This window comes from Sycon ciliatum, chromosome 12 (assembly GCF_964019385.1).
Source record: "Sycon ciliatum chromosome 12, ocSycCili1.1, whole genome shotgun sequence".
Lineage (NCBI taxonomy): Eukaryota > Metazoa > Porifera > Calcarea > Leucosolenida > Sycettidae > Sycon > Sycon ciliatum.
This window is the reverse complement of record NC_088654.1, coordinates 14,466,007-14,485,047: the sequence shown is the minus strand read 5'-3', so window position 1 is coordinate 14,485,047 and position 19,041 is coordinate 14,466,007. Positions and strand designations below refer to the sequence as shown.

At 48.9% G+C, this 19,041-nt stretch overlaps 1 protein-coding gene across 1 annotated transcript; it reads right to left on the bottom strand.

Moving 5' to 3' along the window:
• Window positions 1–277: 277 nt before the first annotated feature.
• LOC135827834 (uncharacterized) lies at window positions 278–18,929 on the bottom strand. The gene is made up of 18 exons (XM_065340263.1): window positions 18,625–18,929; window positions 17,512–17,724; window positions 16,811–16,961; window positions 16,287–16,613; window positions 15,662–15,794; window positions 14,991–15,164; window positions 14,489–14,572; window positions 13,823–13,985; window positions 12,828–13,139; window positions 7,784–7,969; window positions 7,109–7,328; window positions 5,423–5,553; window positions 5,055–5,161; window positions 4,482–4,584; window positions 4,054–4,196; window positions 3,343–3,435; window positions 2,713–2,797; window positions 278–1,796 (listed from the first exon to the last, which is right to left on the bottom strand). Exons 1-18 carry the CDS (start codon window positions 18,844–18,846, stop codon window positions 1,671–1,673), a joined length of 2,973 nt encoding a protein of 990 aa, XP_065196335.1. The 5' UTR covers window positions 18,847–18,929; the 3' UTR covers window positions 278–1,670.
• Between the last annotated feature and the right edge of the window lie 112 nt (window positions 18,930–19,041).

Genomic DNA, 19,041 nt, shown 5'->3' with positions numbered 1-19,041 from the left:
GATCCAGCATGATTTTTTTAAAAGAACGTGCCATACAAATACTGCCAGATTGCTGAGAAAGTAAGAACGTCCTATGGTAACCCCTTGGAAACAACATCCTTGGGTGCGCGGCTCCACTGTATGCATAGGGCCCGGGCTCCATTCACTAGCAGTCAGCCATGACAGCTGCACATTCCATCAAGAGTTCATAACCCCCACTCTTGGGGGTTAGGAACTCTTGATTTCATGCTTCGGCAGGCTTATATCTTTCATTATTTCTCAGTAGAATCATTTCCAGTGATTTCAATCAACTCACTCAAACACAATCTCAAAAGAGGTAAAAACACCAGCAAAGAACAGAGAAGCTGAAGAAGGAGGAGAAGGAAAGAGAAAAGTACCAGCAGTGTGTACAGCGCACAATGCAGAAAGGCGGAACGAAACGCACAGAGCTGCAGACCTTCACAACAGCCTGAAGGAAAGTCGGACACTGAAAGAGAAGAAAAGAGTACAAGAAGCGAAACCAAGCAGCACGCAAAGAGCTAAAGCAGGCTGCAGTTTCAGAGATTGCTGGAAGGAAGTTCAGAGAAAAGTTCCGGATATCGGGTACATTAGGAGCGCCCAGCCATTGTGTCGGTACGGTTTCCAGAGCCGGGGCTAGTCCAAGCCATGAGATTGTTGCGACACGCTGCGTCATCACTAGCCCACTGCGGGTTATTACAATGCACGGCAGTGTGCAGCATGCGAGCACGCACACAGGCACAGCAAGCTGGCCAGCGTGCGGCCGGAGCTTAGCTTGCACACGCCAGGACAGGTACCGGCCAGGGGCGAAATTGCTTCGATATCTAGAAACAAAGTCAAGGAGGGATGACTCCGCCCTGGTGGCAATGAGTTTCTAATGGAACAATGTAGGATGTGGTACTCGGTGCGCGGATACAACACGTAAAAGATCGCTATAAACGCCAGTCAAACTATCAACTCACTGAAACGACATTGTAGATATACGCAACGGGTTTTTTTACCGGGAGGATAGATCTAGTCAGAAGTCGTAAAAAAAGAAGAAGAAAAAAGAGAGGATAAATATTCATTTCTCTAGGTCTGAGACTGGTGGTAGGATATGGAGATAAGAGCTGTGTGCACGAGTGCTGTGTGCGCGAGTGTTCAGGCATATTGACTGTACCTGACGTGCAGGCACGCTGAAACGGTCAATTGGATGGGTTAGATAGTTAGTTGCACGCAATAGTCACGGCTGAGACACAAGGAGATGCGTAAAACAACGGTGCAAGAGAGCGTGCGTGCGTGTGTGCCTCACGACACAATGATGAGTCACGGCTATGACTCACAACACAATGATGAGTCATGACGGTACATCACGACAAGAGGTCACGACTATGCCTCATGACACAATGATGAGACCAGAAATGACGGGTGACGAGTATGCCTGACAACGACACACACCGACAGCCACACGGAGCAGTACCAGCAATAGACTGCACCCAACGGCGGATGATCGCGTGGTACATCTTGCCCGGCACGCACGAGAACACGCAAAAGCGAGCAACGAACGAACGGCGTTCATACCCAGAAAGTGCCACTGACCAACCTGGCCGGTGGGTCGTGCGGCTCCCGGTAGTGTCAGGCGCTAGCAAGGATGCTGCCAGCGGCTCAAGGCCTCGCGCTGACTCACTGGCCCACTAGCTGGAGTCGAGGCGGATCATGCGCAGCTTGTGGCGGTCGGCGAGAATGCAAGCGGCCTCGTTGACGCCGCCGCAGTAGTGGCTGGAGGAGAAGACCGTCAGGAGGCGTCCTTTCTGTTGAACCTGGACACAACGACGATGATCAGCACAACACCACCACAAGAACAAGACGAACAGCACCACCACCAACACACAATGACCATCACCAGCACACAATGACCATTACCACCACTTCCACAAAAACAACGACAAAAACAACACCACAAGAACAACAACACCACCACCACAAGAACAAGAATGACAGCACCACCACCAGCACACAATGACCATCACCATCACCACCACCACCACCAGCACACAATGACCATCACCATCACCACCACCCCCACAAAAACAATGACAAGAACAACACCACCATCACCACCACCACAAGAGCAACGACAACAGAAGCATGATGATAAAGGAAGTCAAGCACTAAAGACGATGGAGGAAGGAACATGAGAAACACAGGCGGCCAAATAAAAGTTGTAAAGTTGCCAATGATGTTGACACCAGTGAGTGGACTAGTGAGTGGACTACAGAGTGGTTTCACACCTGTCACATGACCACACAGGACAGCCTTGTTAGTCTCAACCCCCGTATCTATGGGTCACATGACGTCGGCCATGTTGATTCCACTGTCCACATGCCATGATCACTTTCTGCACAAATTTAGTAATAGGTAGTCCCATGACAAAGATGGATAAATTATTGATGGCGACAAGATTGAAGAATTTTTTTCTCGTTTTTAGTCGAGGTCTGTCACCCCGAACGTCAGAAAAAAATCTTTAGCTTGGTACAAACTTTAGTGATGATGCACTGAGTGGAATCAGCGGCACGCCAGCCAAGAAACCAACACACACACACACACACACACACACACCGAGCAGCGTGAAGGCCCGTGAAAGCCGACGCACATAGCGGCACACAAACACATGCACACAAACACATGCACACACGTACACACACACACACAGACAGATCACCGACGGCACCCTACCTGGAAACCGGCTTGCTTGACTTCGTGTGCCCGTATGACATAGGAGAGCTGATTGCGACGCAGGAAATCTTCCAACGCATCCGCACTGAGCGGAATTATAAAAAGGCACAAAAAGCAAATCAACAAAAATTTAGGCCTACTGTATAAGTACAAATTTTCGTTAGATCACTCCACCAGCAGGTTCGATACGTTCGAAATTTGGTTTTTGGGCGAGGTCTGTCACCCCGAAAGTCAGAAAAATCTTTAGCTTGGTACAAAGTTTAGTTATTTCGTGCCCCCTAGCGAATATAGCGAAAGTTCATTCCAAATGAAACTTGTCCATACAGTACTTCAATCAATGCACTGAAAACTGTCCTCTCTACTCCACACCGGAGGGCCATCCAGGCACTCCGAAAACCTATCCTGCACAGGATTTATGTGTGTGTGTGTGTGTGTGTGTGTGTGTGTGTGTGTGTGTGTGTGCAACTGAAGGGTAGAAATGTTACGAATCACGTGCCGGCACCTTGGTGCCCAGCAAAAAAAAACTTAGAAATACTTTCAGTAAAACTCGCCTCAAATTCAATGAGAGGATGACAACCTTCAGGAAACGCAAACGCTATGCATGCAGAGACTAGACAGCAGTAAACTTACCTGAAGACGTGTGCTGTCATTCTCTGATGGTTAGGAGCAAAGCCACCGCCCTTGGCTAGCTCTGATTCTTCCTCTGCAGACAGGTCGGTAGATCTGCAGTGGGCACAACAACACAACCGCAGCACGTACACACGCCGTACTTAGTTCACGTGCTCGCTGCAAAAACGGAACAGCAGTGCTCACGGCTGCAAGGCCAGCGTCCCGAGGCCACTTGACTTCTCGATGGGTTTTAATGTCCATGACAGTATTATGGGAAATGAAATACCGTATTTTCCGGAGTATAAAGCCCCCCCCCCATTTTTTGCCACGAAATACAAACATCTACCCTATTTTATTTATAACCGTTAATTTGACCATCGGAGTACATGCATAAGCCGCAACCCCCCCCCCCCCCCCTTTGGGTGAATTTTGAGTGTTCAAAGTGTGGCTTATACGCCGGAACAATACCATACTGTATGAGTAGAAAACTAAGCCCATGAATAATTTCGTCTAGGTCCAAAGAATATGTTCTGCCCACATAGTGCTATTTTCTAGGACCCTGCATAGGCGATTCCTATACCAGATATCAGACCTTGGATACACAGTGCCGCAGAAATGCCTGTATCCCCAGTGTTGCAAAAACAAAGCAGACAAACCTAGCAACCACGAGCACTGCACACTCCCATACACACACACACACCCATCCACCACCACCCTACTCTTTGTCTTCACCTGACAGGGTCACTCCACATGAGCTCCCAGGCTAGCTGACTCTGCTCCTCTGGTTCATGCAGTTCAACAGGGATGCTGTCAATGACTGATAACAGTCCATTACCATGAACAGGCATTGGAATACCGCCGTGAACACAGAAAATCTATAGTCGGAGAAGGGAAAGAAAAAATACAGCGGAAAAGGACAAGCAATCAATTCGTAGGTCTGAAATTCATGTGGCTCTGTGAATGGCCCGATTGAACACAGCGAAAAACGTGCAGTGTTTCCAAAGGTAAGGGGAGAGAGAGAGAGAGAGATAAGGGAACAAGAATGCCATTATGCATACCCAGGAAAGCAACACACACCTAAGCACCCCCCCCCCCCCCCCCCCCTCACACACACACACACACACACACACACACACACACACACACACACACACACCTACCTGATCATCAACAACAGCAGCGAGCGGCAGTACGTCAAAGACACTGTTCATCATCTCCCAAATCTCTTCCCCCAGATGCTCACCAAACTTCTGACAGCACTCCCTGCGGGAAAGAGCATGCAAGACAGACAACATCATTTCTTACATCTTGAAAAGGTAGAGGCCATGCTCCTCATTAGGAGAAGAGGCCACATTCTCTGCTGCATTTCTGGCAGATACTATGTCTGTTCGAGAGTGCAGTGGGATGTCGCATTTGTTTGTGTCCTGGCCAGCACACAGACACAGATCACAATTACAGATGTATATACTTCTCTGTGCGTGCGTGTGTGTGTGTCTCTCTCTCTTTGTCCCTATGTCTCTGTGCGTGTGTTTGTTTCTCTCTCTTTGTCCCTCTGTCTCTGTCTGGTCGAAACGTTAGCATCAGTATCATGTCTTGCTCCTGTGTTGTGTGGCTTGGCTATGTACTGGTGTATGTCTGCCAGTCGCTAGGCCTGTATTACAAACAAAATGTGCATACAAGCAGGAGATGTACTAGTATGGCTAGTGACCGGCCAGGGGTCCGTGGTGACCTACGTTTTGAACGTGTGCATCTCCTGTATGGCACGAATCTCGTGATTGCCACGAATCAAGAACATCTTGTCCGGTGCAAGCAGCTTCTGGGAAAAGAGATAGGCCACCACCTGACGACAGCAACAGTAACAGCAACGGGAGAGCAAGGTCAAGTGGTGAATACATCTCAAATTTAGGACAGTAAAGAGACAGTAAAGAGAGAGAGAGAGAGAGAGAGAGAGAGAGAGAGAGAGAGAGAAAAGCTGTGTTGCAACTTAGAGTCCACACTCATTCACGGCCATCATCTCACAGTTAAAAAAAATTGTTTTACCTAAATCGGATAGTGTTCATACTGTGCGGATATTCGGACTGGTCGAGGCCGTGGTACTAACCTCAACGCCATGATCGCCTCGGTCCACGTAGTCACCGAGAAACAGAAACTGGCACGGTGCCAGGAGAGGCCCTGTCCGCCACAGCGCCTTTTCAAACGAGACCAAGTCGGGATAGTTGCCATGGATATCACCTAGCAACAACAAGCGGGCAGAGACATGGCGATGAGTAGAATACGGCGACAAACACTCTGCTTACTGTAAGAATGGACTCGGATGGAGAGCCAAGGATTAATTTATAAGAAATAGAAAGGACCAAGGAACTGCAAGTTATGCTATAATGTCCACTAACACCACCAGTTACTAAACAATCAGCTCATGCGATAACATTCCACGATACTGACCGACGATACTGACGTTCGTGCAATGTTATCGCATGAGCTGATTGTTTAGTAACTCGTGGTGCTAGTGGACATTATAGCGTAACTTGTAGTTCCTTGGTCCTTTTTATTTCTTACTGTAAGAGTTGAAAGTTTGACGACACGAGTCGATTTCCGAACATTTCCCACTTGGAGGGCACAAAGAGATGAGGCATGTGATGCCACTATTTCCACTGAAAGTAACAAGGGGTGGTAATACTGCCACTAAAACTCGCCCAAAGAGTGCCCGGTAGACCGATATGTCCGTGACTTTGGTGTCCGGATAACTGAGGTACGAGTGAGTGCATGTGCAAGGAGAGGATTAGCAGTACCGGCAAGAGCACATAACCCCCCCCCCCCCCCCCACCCCAAGAGTGTGCAACTCCAGCTATGGGGACTGCGACGGCAGAACGTCACATCACGTGCCGAACCCGTGCACACTATTCGCACCCCGTGCATGGTGGATGCTGGGTTGTACGCAACAACCCGCTTTGGGTTCAACTCTCTTGTGGTCGCTTTGCACTGCTTGCCAGCGTAACCGTTTGAACTATGTCACGTGATGTGAAGATCTGCTGTCGCAGTTCTGTATAGAGGCTGTGCAGGCAGTTGCACTCCTGGGCGTTACTGTAGAGTCGCGTATAAAAGCATGACTCGAATAGAAGCCGAATTTTCGAAGCGGGCCGTGACACAGAAGCACAATTTGAATAGAAGCCGATCTCTGCAAATTCGTGCAAGTAAATGCCTGGCAGTATGCACTGCACAGTGCAGACTGATGATGTTGACATAGAAGAATGTTTTGAATAGAAGCATACCGTAAAACATGTAATTTTACGTGCATTAAAATTTCGGTGCCAGGGACCTGCCAGGTTTCAGGTGTAATTTAGAGTTAGGTGACCAGCGTTTCCTTCACATACAGTGCATACTCTAGTGACTTTTAGGTGTTACTCAAATTTAGGTGCCCGATTTCTCTACCGAAATCACCGAAATTAAAGTTACACCGAAAATCACACGTTTTACAGTAGTTTGAACCCCGGCTTATACGGCCGTAAGCACCTGGTTTTATACGCGACATTACGGTACTGTAGAACGGGTGATTCTAGCGACTATTAATTTTAGCGTTTTCCCATTGTCAGCCGGTCAGCGACGTTTTATTTTAGCGATTTGCAGCGATTTTACTCACGGATCACCAGTGCACTACTAATGTCTCAACGTATTAGCGACTTGAAACTTTAGCGAAAATGAGTCGATCGCTAAATTCGCTAGGGTTTTTATGTCGCTAAAATCACCCGTTTTACGGTATGTACTCTTGGTATATGTAAGCGTGTCTCACCAAGGATATACGTCGGCGACGCCAGGCGAAGAAGACGCGGCTCGGAAGCGAAGATCTGCCGTACGCTGCGGCAGATGGCGAGCAGCGACCTTCCCAGTGCCTCTTTCTTGACAACACCCCAGTCGAAGCTGGCCTTGGGGGTGGCGTTGGATCCATCTGAAGGCGTGATCTGACTCTCAAAGTAGCGAAGACCACCCATGAGCTCGTTCGGGCGAGATTTCTAGATAGCAAGGAATGGTTAGTTAGTCACACAAACACACGCACACATCAAGAGAGAGAGAGAGAGAGAGAGAGAGAGAGAGAGAGAGAGAGAGAGAGAGAGAGAGAGAGAGAGAGAGAGAGAGAGAGAGAGAGAGAGAGAGAGAGAGAGAGAGATGTACATACACACACACACACACACACACACACAGAAAGAGAGCAGGATAGAAGACGTTTTAGAAAGAACGCGGTCACATGGAAAGTATGCTAAACAATGTATTGGTATTTCTTAGTCCCGATCACAAGACCGTAACTGGTACTGCACACGTCTGAGCTAGGATACTGGGATCAGTAAACACCAAGACACATCAATCCACCCACAACACCCCCCCCCCCCCCACACACACACACACCAACACACAACATCGTGAGAATAAAGATTAGAAACAACAACAACACACCAACACACACACATACCGAGTTGAAGGCAGCGATAGAAGTCAGCCGATCAAACTTGGGCTTAGCTGCCACGTCATGGTCCCTGGCCCCACCGTTGCGCGTCAAGCCAGCAGAGACCATGCCGGGCCGAATGGAACCAGATACGTAGTTCAGACGAGGATCAAGCAACGCCTGGACGTCAGCTAGCGTGCCAGAACGACGAATCTAGAAGAGTGCAGAGGAGAGAGAGAGAGAGAGAGAGAGAGAGAGAGAGAGAGAGAGAAAGACGGAACGGATAGGCCAAAGCATTGAACAAAGAGAACATTTCTGTCCAAATATGTTGGGTAGCAATGATTTGATAAAAGGAGAGAGAGGTAAGAGGGGCAGGGGTAAAGACACATTTATCACAAAGCTGTGGTAAATATACCGCATTTCCAGGATTATAAGTGGCACCACATTTTCAGGTCTGAGCCAAGGTTCGATGGACTTCCCGTGTGCTCTGGATGGCAGTCGTGAGTCAGTCAAGTGTCAAGTAAAGTCGGCGGAATAGCGCGAGCTCCGGTGTGGGGAGCAAACCCTTTCTTACAAATTATCGCCGAAGTCGCAACCACTACTTCGTACTGTTGTGCCCAGCGCGGGCTTGCGACTAGTTGGTTTGGAGGTGACAGCGTTGCGAATGACCGAGGGTCCTCGACGTCTGTCTCACCGTCCAGGAGCGACACTGACTCACGCTGCTATCTCGGGTGTTCACGAGGTGTTTGTCGCGCTGGAAACGGAGCGTCTCTGTAAGTCTGTGTCCCTGGTGATGTTTGTGCCTGGAGAGCACTATATAAGTGGTGCTCTTCAGGCACAATCTTCCTCAGCCTACTCAAGCTCAACTGATGAGGGGTGAATTCCCCGAAACACTGTGTATTGAGCAGGGAGTGGTGCTTTCTTGCAGGTTTGCCGAGTCGAAGGTTCGATGGACTTCCCGTGTGCTCTGGATGGCAGTCGTGAGTCAGTCAAGTGTCAAGTAAAGTCGGCGGAATAGCGCGAGCTCCGGTGTGGGGAGCAAACCCTTTCTTACAAATTATCGCCGAAGTCGCAACCACTACTTCGTACTGAGCCATATCGTTTCAAAAATAATCACATACCCAGTCAGAGGAAGTCACGCTCGGCTGTAAGTCGCACCCCCTTCATTGCCTAAAGGCCGATTCATACTTCGTTTCGCGTACGGGAAACCCATCGCGCAATGGGTTTCCCGTACGCGAAATAGTTGAGTCAGATCAACTGTTTTTCGTGACGCGACGTGTTTCCCGTACGCGACATGAAATATGAATCAGGCTTTAGAAGCTTTTGTAAGGTGCATTCTAAAATTCTCTCGGAAAAGTTTGAGACTCCCTGATAACATTCAACGGCCTAAGAGTAAGACCTAGCTCTAACACATCTCCAGTGTGCAAACCAACAGCCTTTCACCTTGGAAGGCTCAAGGTTGGGTAGGACCAAAGAGGCTGGTCTCGTCATCGTCCGGTAACAGTCGGCATTCTTTGTTGCCGTGGGACTTAGCTTGTGCACATTTCCGCTGCGCGCACCTTCCCCTCTTTGGTTCTACTCCCTGATAAGTGTTCTAATATCCTCTCCGAATTTTTAGGAGATACTGTAAAAGCCATTATTCTAACGGGGGGCATATATTATAACGATTTCCTAAAATTGACTGGTTTACGTGTACCAAAGGTAACGATTCTCACTCATTCTCAAAGCTCAATAGCAACAGTATTGTATCGATTTCTGTATAACGATTTCGATTTTAACGACAGAGTTCTCCTCGTTAACTCGTTAGAATTAGCACTTCGTCATAAATATGGCTTTTACAGTACTCCAAAGCTCTCCAAGCTCACTGAGCTTCACAGGTGGCCGGCATTTTTGAGATTCCCGTGTTTTGGAGTCAGCGCATGCGAACTACTACTCAAAGCCATGGGAAACAGCCTCTTTTACGGGCAAAAGCAACACAATGATGAGAAACCAGGGTATGATAGGAAGGTAATATTAATAATAGTACACAGGTGTGGAAAATATGTCTCCGGAGTGGCGAGAGTTTTACACTAAAACACAACTGGTTTTAAATCCGGCTTTCAACCACCTTGATCCAAGAGGGTGGTGGCGTTCCTGCGGATGCGGAAAACTGGGCCTTTGGCCGAGTCTCACGCGAACCGTGAATTTTTTTTTCTTTTTCAACCACCGCCAGCTCCCTGAGCTCGTTAGCTGGACGATGGTATGCCGATCGAGAGCCACGGACCCGCCAGCCACGTGTTGATCACGAGAATACTGTAAAACATGTCATTTTCGGTGTATTAAATTTTCGGTGTCAGGCACAGTGCCAGGTTTCAGGTGTAATGTAGAATTAGGTGACCAGGTTTCCCATCACATACAGTGCATACTCTAGTGCCTTTTAGGTGTTATCCAAATTTAGAACGAGGTCTGTCTCGTTGTCCAGCAAACGACCAATCAGCGACATTCCCGCCAAGGGCCTTGGATTAGTTTAAAGCCCGCTGAAGATACTCTAAATGGGTGCGTACAACTCCCTGTATGCATTATAGTACGGTGCAGATAATGAACTCTGCATAAAATGTACGGTGTACTACTAAAAGCTACGCATTTCAGAAGTGTGTAAGGCTTTTGCCTCCCGTATTCTTTCATCTGTGCGAATTTCCTTTGTCAACAGCTTGCGGAACCCTATAAAAACCAAAGATCAAAGTCATTAGAGGTATCGACAAGGGGCTCTCAAAGCCCCTAAATAGCTCCACAAGCTATGAATAAGAATGAAGCTCGCAGTAAGAGCCCAGCATTTCATTTGCTCCTATTCTACTTTTAGTACTCCTAAGTGGTGCTGAGTCACCATAACTTATCAGAAGAAAGTATTCTTTCATACCACACCAAGTGACTCTGCACACAAACCACAAAACTACCCAATATAATGGTACACAAGCATGATGGAAGTGACATAGTGCATGTAACCTCGTTCTAAAACAGTTAGTGCATGGCAGGGAGGGTCTTATGGCTTGTTTGTGCCCTTCAGGGTAGCCCTCGGGCCTACGGCCCTCAGGCTAACCTGTCGGGCACTAACAAGCCATAAGGCCCTTCCTGCCATGCACTAACCTATAATTAGGTGCCTGGTTTTTCTACCGAAATGACCGAAGTTAAAGTTACATCGAAATTTACATGTTTTACAGTAACTTTTCGCTGTGAAGTGCAATTGAAAAACGTTTTGATTTTGTTTACTGCGCTTCGTTTGCACGTAAGCCATATCTCCAGTGTTTTACCCTACACGGCATGGCATGTATCTCTATGTGGTGACAGCCACCATTACAGTGACCACAACCCAACTTGGCAAGACCTGTGGAACCATGTGATATTTAACTATGCACTGGCGGAGCAAATTGACCCGTCAGCCTGTGTCAACAGCCCTGCCGCTCTGCGATGTCAAGAAGTCTTTCACAACAAACTTCGCTCTGACACCAGACGTGGCGGCACTCATAGAGGAGATCACACGTAAACAAGGCAAGGATGACACATGGCGTCTTCTCCACAATGGTTGCTTGACAAGTTCTCGTCTTTGTGACATCCTTCGGCGGAAGTACGGCAAGGGCTTCTTCACGCAAGAAGTGGAGGGAGAGCTCACACGCAGCGAAGCGCACAAGCACTTTGCCCAAGTACAAGGGGAATGGCCGTCATTGGTGTTCCGTGGTGCGCTTTTTCGTTGTTGTCTTCTCCGGTGGTGTGGAACATGTGCAATGTTGCATTTGACGCTGAGGTATTGGAAGCAGAAGCTCCTAAAGTCGAAGAGTTCTACAGAGCCTGCATTGTCCCTGAAATCCTCTCGGGCAAATATCACCTCGAGAACTATTCTCACCGGCAGGTAGTGAATAAAGTCATTTTCACAAAGCACTGAACAGGAGGCTGGGCGTGTCTCTATTCTATTCTATTCCTCTGCTTTTGTTGACACCGTCCTCTCTCTGCCTGGAGGCACGGCAATGCACCCGGGGTCATCGTCAGGAACATGTGTGAGGAGATTCACGTCCGCAATGCTGCATACACAGTACAAACCGAAAATTCAAAAGAGCTTGACTTCATCTTGTTCCGCAAGGCGGGAGAGAAGCCAGTTCACGTTCAGCCCAGACGAAAGTTGGTTACGACTGATCTCCTGTCGGCGGCCTCAGACTGGAAACTTCTTGTCGACTCAGTTAGTGCAAAGATTTCTTTCCCTAGCTGTGTTGCACTTACCACCCTAAGACCAGATATAGTTCTGTACTCTACGAGTCGTAGGATTATATTCTGGAAAGTGTTGACAGTTTGTGCTGAGGATAGATTCAGTGTCAGTAACAAGGGAAGGACAGACGGTGACGTTATGTGGATCTGGCCGATCAATGCCGAGCAAACGGGTGGCAGGTCGTTTCTTTCTCGGTTGACGTAGGTGTGTGTGATTTCATCCCGGACTCTCTTAGGAGGGCTCTGAAAGCGCTTGGTTTTTCTAATCGAAGAATAACATTTATTTGTCATTTGTGCAGCAAGACGTCTCTGCGAAGAAACATCATCTGGCTGCGACGTCAACAAAAACACTGGTCGGAAGATCCACTTTTCTGAGGTATGACGGGACTCCGTTTATCGCAGTGCGTTGAACACCTTGGGCGGAGAGTGCTTGCTCGAGCGTTGAACCCACATTCCTAATCCACCATTCCCAGTTCGCAAGGCTGTGCAGGGTTGTGAGCTTTCATTTCATCCTTTCCTATTATTTCTGCATTCATAACCAAATTTCAGCGCTTTTTTCCCCATCTGTGCATAAATCTAGACTAACAACCTGCTTGTTAAAATCATGCACTTGCTTTCAGGCGTAAAAACCCTGCTGTAGAGGTCTCAGTCCTAATTTGTTAGACTTATCTGTCTTTACAAATGTACTCTCTCTCTCTCTCTCTCTCTCTCTCTCTCTCTCTCTCTCTCTCTCTCTCTCTGGTACTTTCGGTTTATTCACCATTCCTCTTCTGATCCGATGCAAAAACGCAAAGCAAAATAAGTATGTCTGGAGAACGACACAAACACAGTAACGTACCTTCACCGTATGCACTGCCAACTCGTACGTCCACTTGGCATTGCGCAGCTGTCCGACCGGCGTGTTGCTCGTTGCCATGGCGCTAGTCTTCACCACGGCACTGCTGTCGCCGCCGTCGCCATGGCCACCGACAGCGCCGTTGGTAGAGCTCCCGTCGGCGGGACTGCTGCCGCCGTCCAGTATGCGTGCACGTTTGCCGGAGGGGGTGGTCGGCGGAGATTGCATGTCCACGTCGGCGGCGGCCTCGAAGCGCGTCTCGCGACTCCGGCGCTTGCCACGGCGACGTGACGATGCGTCCGTTCCGTCGTTGCCCTGTGTGCGTGGGGGGGCAGGGAAAGGATGAGAGACTTCAGGTATATACTGCTGCAGCTATGAAGCAATGCTGTGAATCAACCAATTTCCACTGGCGATTTAATTCCGCTGATTTCGGCGCCTGGTACCAACAGGCCAAAGTTTGTCATAGAGGCACATCATGATGCATAAGTGAACCATGGCTACCGATCCATTCGAGATCGGCCAAAGCTTCTCTCCGGCCAAAATGTGTTCATATAAGCCTGATTCATACTTCATTTCACGTACGGGAAACGTGTCGCATCGCAAAAAAGTTGACTTGAACTCATCTAATTTGGCCCATCGCGCGATGACTTTCCCGTAAGCGAAATGAAGTATGCATCGGCCCTTGCAGTAATTCATATTGCACTGCACTACAGTCGTCCCTCTTTAATCCAGCACTTTATAAACCAGCACAATTTTCAGTAGCCAAAATGTCCGCTTCATGCACATTGTGGCATTAAATCCGATTTGTTAATCCAGCACCCTCCCCAATCCAGCAGAATTTCCGTGGCACAGATGGTGCCGGATTACAGAGGGACCACTGTAGTCACATGACCAATACTCACCACTGGTGTAGTACTGCCCGATGTCACATGACCAACACTCACCACAGGTGTCACATGACCAACACTCACCACTGGTGTCACATGACCAACACTCACCACTGGTGTAGTACTGCCCGATGCAGTCTGCCCGGTATCCTCACGGTTGATGGGACACTGCTTGAGACGGAACAGCGACGAGGTGCCGCGGAACTTCAGCTGCCCAACGGCCTGCAGCAAGTCGGTCAACTCCAGACTGTCCTTCACCTCTGAACCAAACACCCTGAGGCACAGACACGTGCACACAGACAGACAGACAAACACTGTGTGCATATATATATATATATGTGTGTGTGTGTGTGTATGTGTGTGTCCCCTCTCCCAAGGGGAGGGGACAGTTTACAGCAGTGAGCAAGTACAATACGGTACAGTCTTGCCACTCAGCAAAGCCCATACAGCCGTACATGTACAGTGGAACAGCTCAGAACAGAGTACCCCGGAGATAACACACTTTTCTCTTTGAATTGGATAGAATGTACATTGGTGAAGACCCCATGAGACCATTTCCAGCCATTTCACCTTGTAGATAGAGCACACCAGCCAAAAAGTACTGGTTTTTGCATCCCTTGAAGGCTTCGCGGTATACTATTCTTGTACTGTAGCACCATTACACTCCCCCCCCCCCCCCCCCAAACACACCAACACACGCACACACATGCTCCGCAGCACACAAGAAAAAGTTTAACATCCCCAAAGCGACACGGGTTTAAAACCCCTAGGGCTTACTGAGCAGCCATGAGTGCGTCTTGCTTGACTTCTTCCGGCGTACAGGACTGTCCACGACAGCTACGAATGTCAGCTATCATGTCACTGCATGGTAAACATGCACACACACACACACACACAAACACACACACGCGACGGCAACATCACGAGCAAACGTCGAAGAACACAAGAGAAACATCTGTTGTCAAAGCGACCAAATTATGATGATGATGATGATGATGGAGTCCTTCTTCCAGAACCACAGATGTACTATAGGCATACTAGATGCTTCTTGTAGGCTTTGAACATGCAACATCTGCTAGGTAAATCAACGTGGAACTGCATAACTAAACAGATTGAAAAGGAACACCCCCCCCCCCCCCCCCCCCCAAACATACACACCCAATCACACCCACCCAACCCCAAATCCACCCAATCACGCACACAAACAAATACACCCACCAATACACACACACACACGCACACAGATAGATCAACAAGAGCCACCACCGCCTCCACTCACCAGAACTCGCTGAAGGACAGACGGCCGTCGTGGCTGATGTCGTAGTATCTGAAGATCATGCGACATCTCACCTCGGCACACACACCACCGTGCGGTGTGGCCGGATCCAGAGCGGCGAGACCAAGACACAGATCGAGAACAGTGAGAGTTGCACGGCCGTGTACATCCAAAACACTACAGGTGAAAGAGGACAGAAAGAGAAAAAATAACAAACTGCTGGTTGAGTGATGTTCAGCATCACAGAAAATCTTCATCGTTACAAAAGCACTAGCGGTGAAAAAAGACATAGAGAGAAAAAGAAGACTTTTTGAGTGAGGAATGTTCAACATCGCAGAAGATCTCCATTGTTACAAAACACTAGCGGTGAAAGAGAACATACAGGGAAAATAAAAGACTTCTAGGCGAGTCATGTGTACAACATATACTAGTAAATACGTCCATTGCACCCTTGCTATATTTGTTACAGCTGCTTTCATCACAACGTATTGCACCCCACCTTCTTGCTCCTGCTCTCCAAAACAAAGGAAAACGGAAACAACCGCTGATCACAATCAAGCTCCAGACCAATGCACAACAACTTGCACTGGCTCACTGCCAGAATTTGGCAAGCCAAAGTACTAGTACATGTACCTTCCCGGGATCCAACTGCCCCCCCAGAACTCCACACTCACTAGAAACATCTCTGTGCTTCATCTTCCGTCATGGACATTGGTGGTGCCATGGCCATCTGCAAGAACACCTGCGCGTTCATGAACTTGCGACAGCCCGTCCACCTTGAAAACAACCCAGCCACCTCTGCTTGCTCTGAGTCCCACCACATAGATACAGGAGAGAGAGAGAGAGAGAGAAGAGAGAGAGAGAGAGAGAGAGAGAGAGAGAGAGAGAGAGAGAGTAAGAGAGAGAGAGAGAGAGTAAGAGAGAGAGAGAGAGTAAGAGAGAGAGAGAGAGAGAGAGAGAGAGAGAGAGAGAGAGACACACACACACACACACACACGCGCGCGCGCGCACACACACACACACAGATAGACAGAGAACAAAAATCCGGTAGGCGAAATCCTAATGTGAACACGAGACAGTTAGAAAGAAAGAGAGTGAAAAAGTACCAAATTCTGCCAATTTTTCTGCCGGCATTAGCCGCCACAGACTACTGAACAGTCCATTGGCTATGAAGTACACATTTTACGACCGCGTGGAGGTACGCTACACTGAAACGTCAGTGTACCGGCGCGTATTTTAAAAGGGACTCCAACAGTACCATGTTCATATACCACATGCACAACACCGCACAACGCTCACCTTTCAGCCCGTAGCCGGACTTGACGAGGAAGTTGACCTGGGCGGGCGTCACGCCAGCACAGTCGGCGATCAGCGGGCACGCGGGAAAGCCGCCGCCCTGGTCCGGAGTGGCACACGTGATCGTCACCGCCGGCATACGCCGCGGTGTGACGGCCGTGCCGATCTTCTCGCCCTGCGCTCCCGACCCCGCCGTCCCAGAGGCCGTGGCAACGACATCCCGCAGTGCGTCGTCCTCGCCGGGATCGTCGAACGAGGACGAGGACGTGCGCGACACGAGCACGTTGGAGTGCAGCAGGCTGAGAGACGACATCGGCAGACAGTGCATACCTGAAGGAGCAAAAAAATGAACAAACAAAATAATTCTGACAGCTCATCACTTGCGTAGGTTAGACTCGGGTGGAGAGCAAAGGATTGTGTGTGTGTGTGTGTGTGTGTGTGTGTGTGTGTGTGTGTGTGTGTGTGTGTGTGCGGGTGTGTATGTGACCACACGCGCACATGCGTAGGTGCACAGCAAAACTGCTTACCTTCGGAAGCTTGTTGGATGGCAACGCGGGCATCTCCAGAGAATCCCACACCCTCCATTGATGGACTGGCGGCAAGGAAGTCCGACACCGAGAACCAGCCAATGCGAAACGAATGTGGCCTGGCGCAACCATTCGCAACCTCAACAGTTGTCTATGAGGGAGAAAGAAAGAGAGAGTGAAAGAGAGAGAGAGAGTATTGGAATAACCAATGTCCGGAGCATGTTCAGGTTTATAATATACATGTAGGACCATTGAGTATCACTTCAGCAATAAATTAATTGTACGTCGCACCCCGTTGCTTGACCTTACGGAGTGTGCGACTTACAATAGCTGCAAAGAAGGATCTTATTACTGAAGTGAAATACAATGGTCCTGTTTTATAAAACTGAACATGCAACGGACCTTGGGACTTGGGAAATACAGTACTGTAGAGGCAGAAAATTTCGTCCAACTGCAAAGAAAAGGAGTTCGTCCGGTTGAAAATTTCGTCCATGGATCATAATAGTGTATAGAAAAGCTGGACAAATCGACATTAGTCCGGCACTTAATTTAGCCCAAAGGTTCCTTGGACGAAAAAGACGAAATTAAATTCCAGACGAATATTTCTGCTTATACAGTATGTGCAATCCTTCAAATACGGGCTGCACTACTCCAATACATGGTTTCAATTGGTTTGTATAAAATTAATGTCACTTGCTTACCTCGGCAGTAGCCAGCGTGGTGGAGTCGCCACGCACCAGCAGACACACGGACGCGCAGGTCGTCGGGCCAGCACCCGCACCACCTCCGCCGTCTCCCAGCTGACAGTCTTGCTGCTGCCGCCGCTCGGTCGCCATTGGCAACCGGATGGCGTCGTAGTTGAGGCGCAGTACGCCGGTGAGTTTGAAAGAGTTGACCAGGCCCGGGTGAAGGCCCTGTAGGAGACGGAATACAATGTAAATAAAAATATATAATATAAAACAGAGGTCGTGGAAGTCCCGAGAGACCACTTCGGCTCGACTAAGAGTGCCGCACCAGGGTGCGTGTGTGTGAGCGTGTGTGTAATAATATACTATAGTCGCACATGGAGTGGGAACCAACATGGCTGTCTCGTATTATGGTCATGTGGTAAATGTGCCCCCCCCCCCCCCTATGGCTAGCTATTACAGGATTCATACAGTACTATCTGTACAGTTTAGCATTGTGTTCTGAGTGACGGATAGTTGCCTAGCTACGGACCGCATCCGTTGCGGCGCTAGGCCGGACATGGCAAGGGAACTGGAGTGCACCTTGCGTAAGAGCAGCAGTGACGCAGAGTCCGAATGGTTGGTGGAGGCCCGCCGTGCTGCATCATCACTCTGGACCCAACCCATATGCTGACATGTCGCATCGCGTCAGCAGGGGGTAAACGAAATTACTTAGAACGAATGTGACTTATTGGTACATTGGGGCGGCATGGGTATCACTGAAAAATGACGTATTTTGCGTGATTTTACCACGACTTTACGTCGTCAGTCATGTCGGCGAAAATCACTGTAGATCAACTATTTACTTGGTCCAAGCAATATTGCACGTACAGAAATTGACAAACTGAGTGAGTGGGCAAAATGGGCACGCACTGTACGGAAACCACACGCTGCTCCTCGTAGACCTACTGTAACTGCCTGACCAACAAGAACAATACACTGTAACACGACACAACGCTTCCCTGGCATATACTGCCACTTTACGACGTCATTCTGTCTTCACAAAAAAAGAGAATTTGTGACAAACGCAGACAAAGAACGTGTGCCGACAGCAAATCACAGCCGGCAAAATGCCTCCAACAGCCTCACCCTCAAGAGCTTCCGCGATGCCAGAACGCAGTCTTGGTCTCCGTGCAGTTGAGTGCACGGGGTTGTCCAGGCACGGTCTTGATCTGCTGTGGTTCCATCGGTTGGACGCCACAGCAGAATTCTCGACGTCGAGTCACAGAGAATCACCAGCGACACCGCCGCGTTGGGACGGTTCTGCTCCGCCATGGAGACAACAGCCGCGGGAAAGGAAGCCACGGCCATTTTCGTGTTTGATGAAGATAGAAAGGTTACAATCCAAAACACATTCTCTCCTCTTTGGAAATAGTTTGACGACAAAACTTGAAAGTTGAAATCCAAATGAAACAGCGTTCCCGCCTTGCGCAAGGCCCTGACAAAATCCGAAGGAGTTCACGCGGTCAATCGCACGATTCTTCGGTTTTCGCGTTTTCAATTACA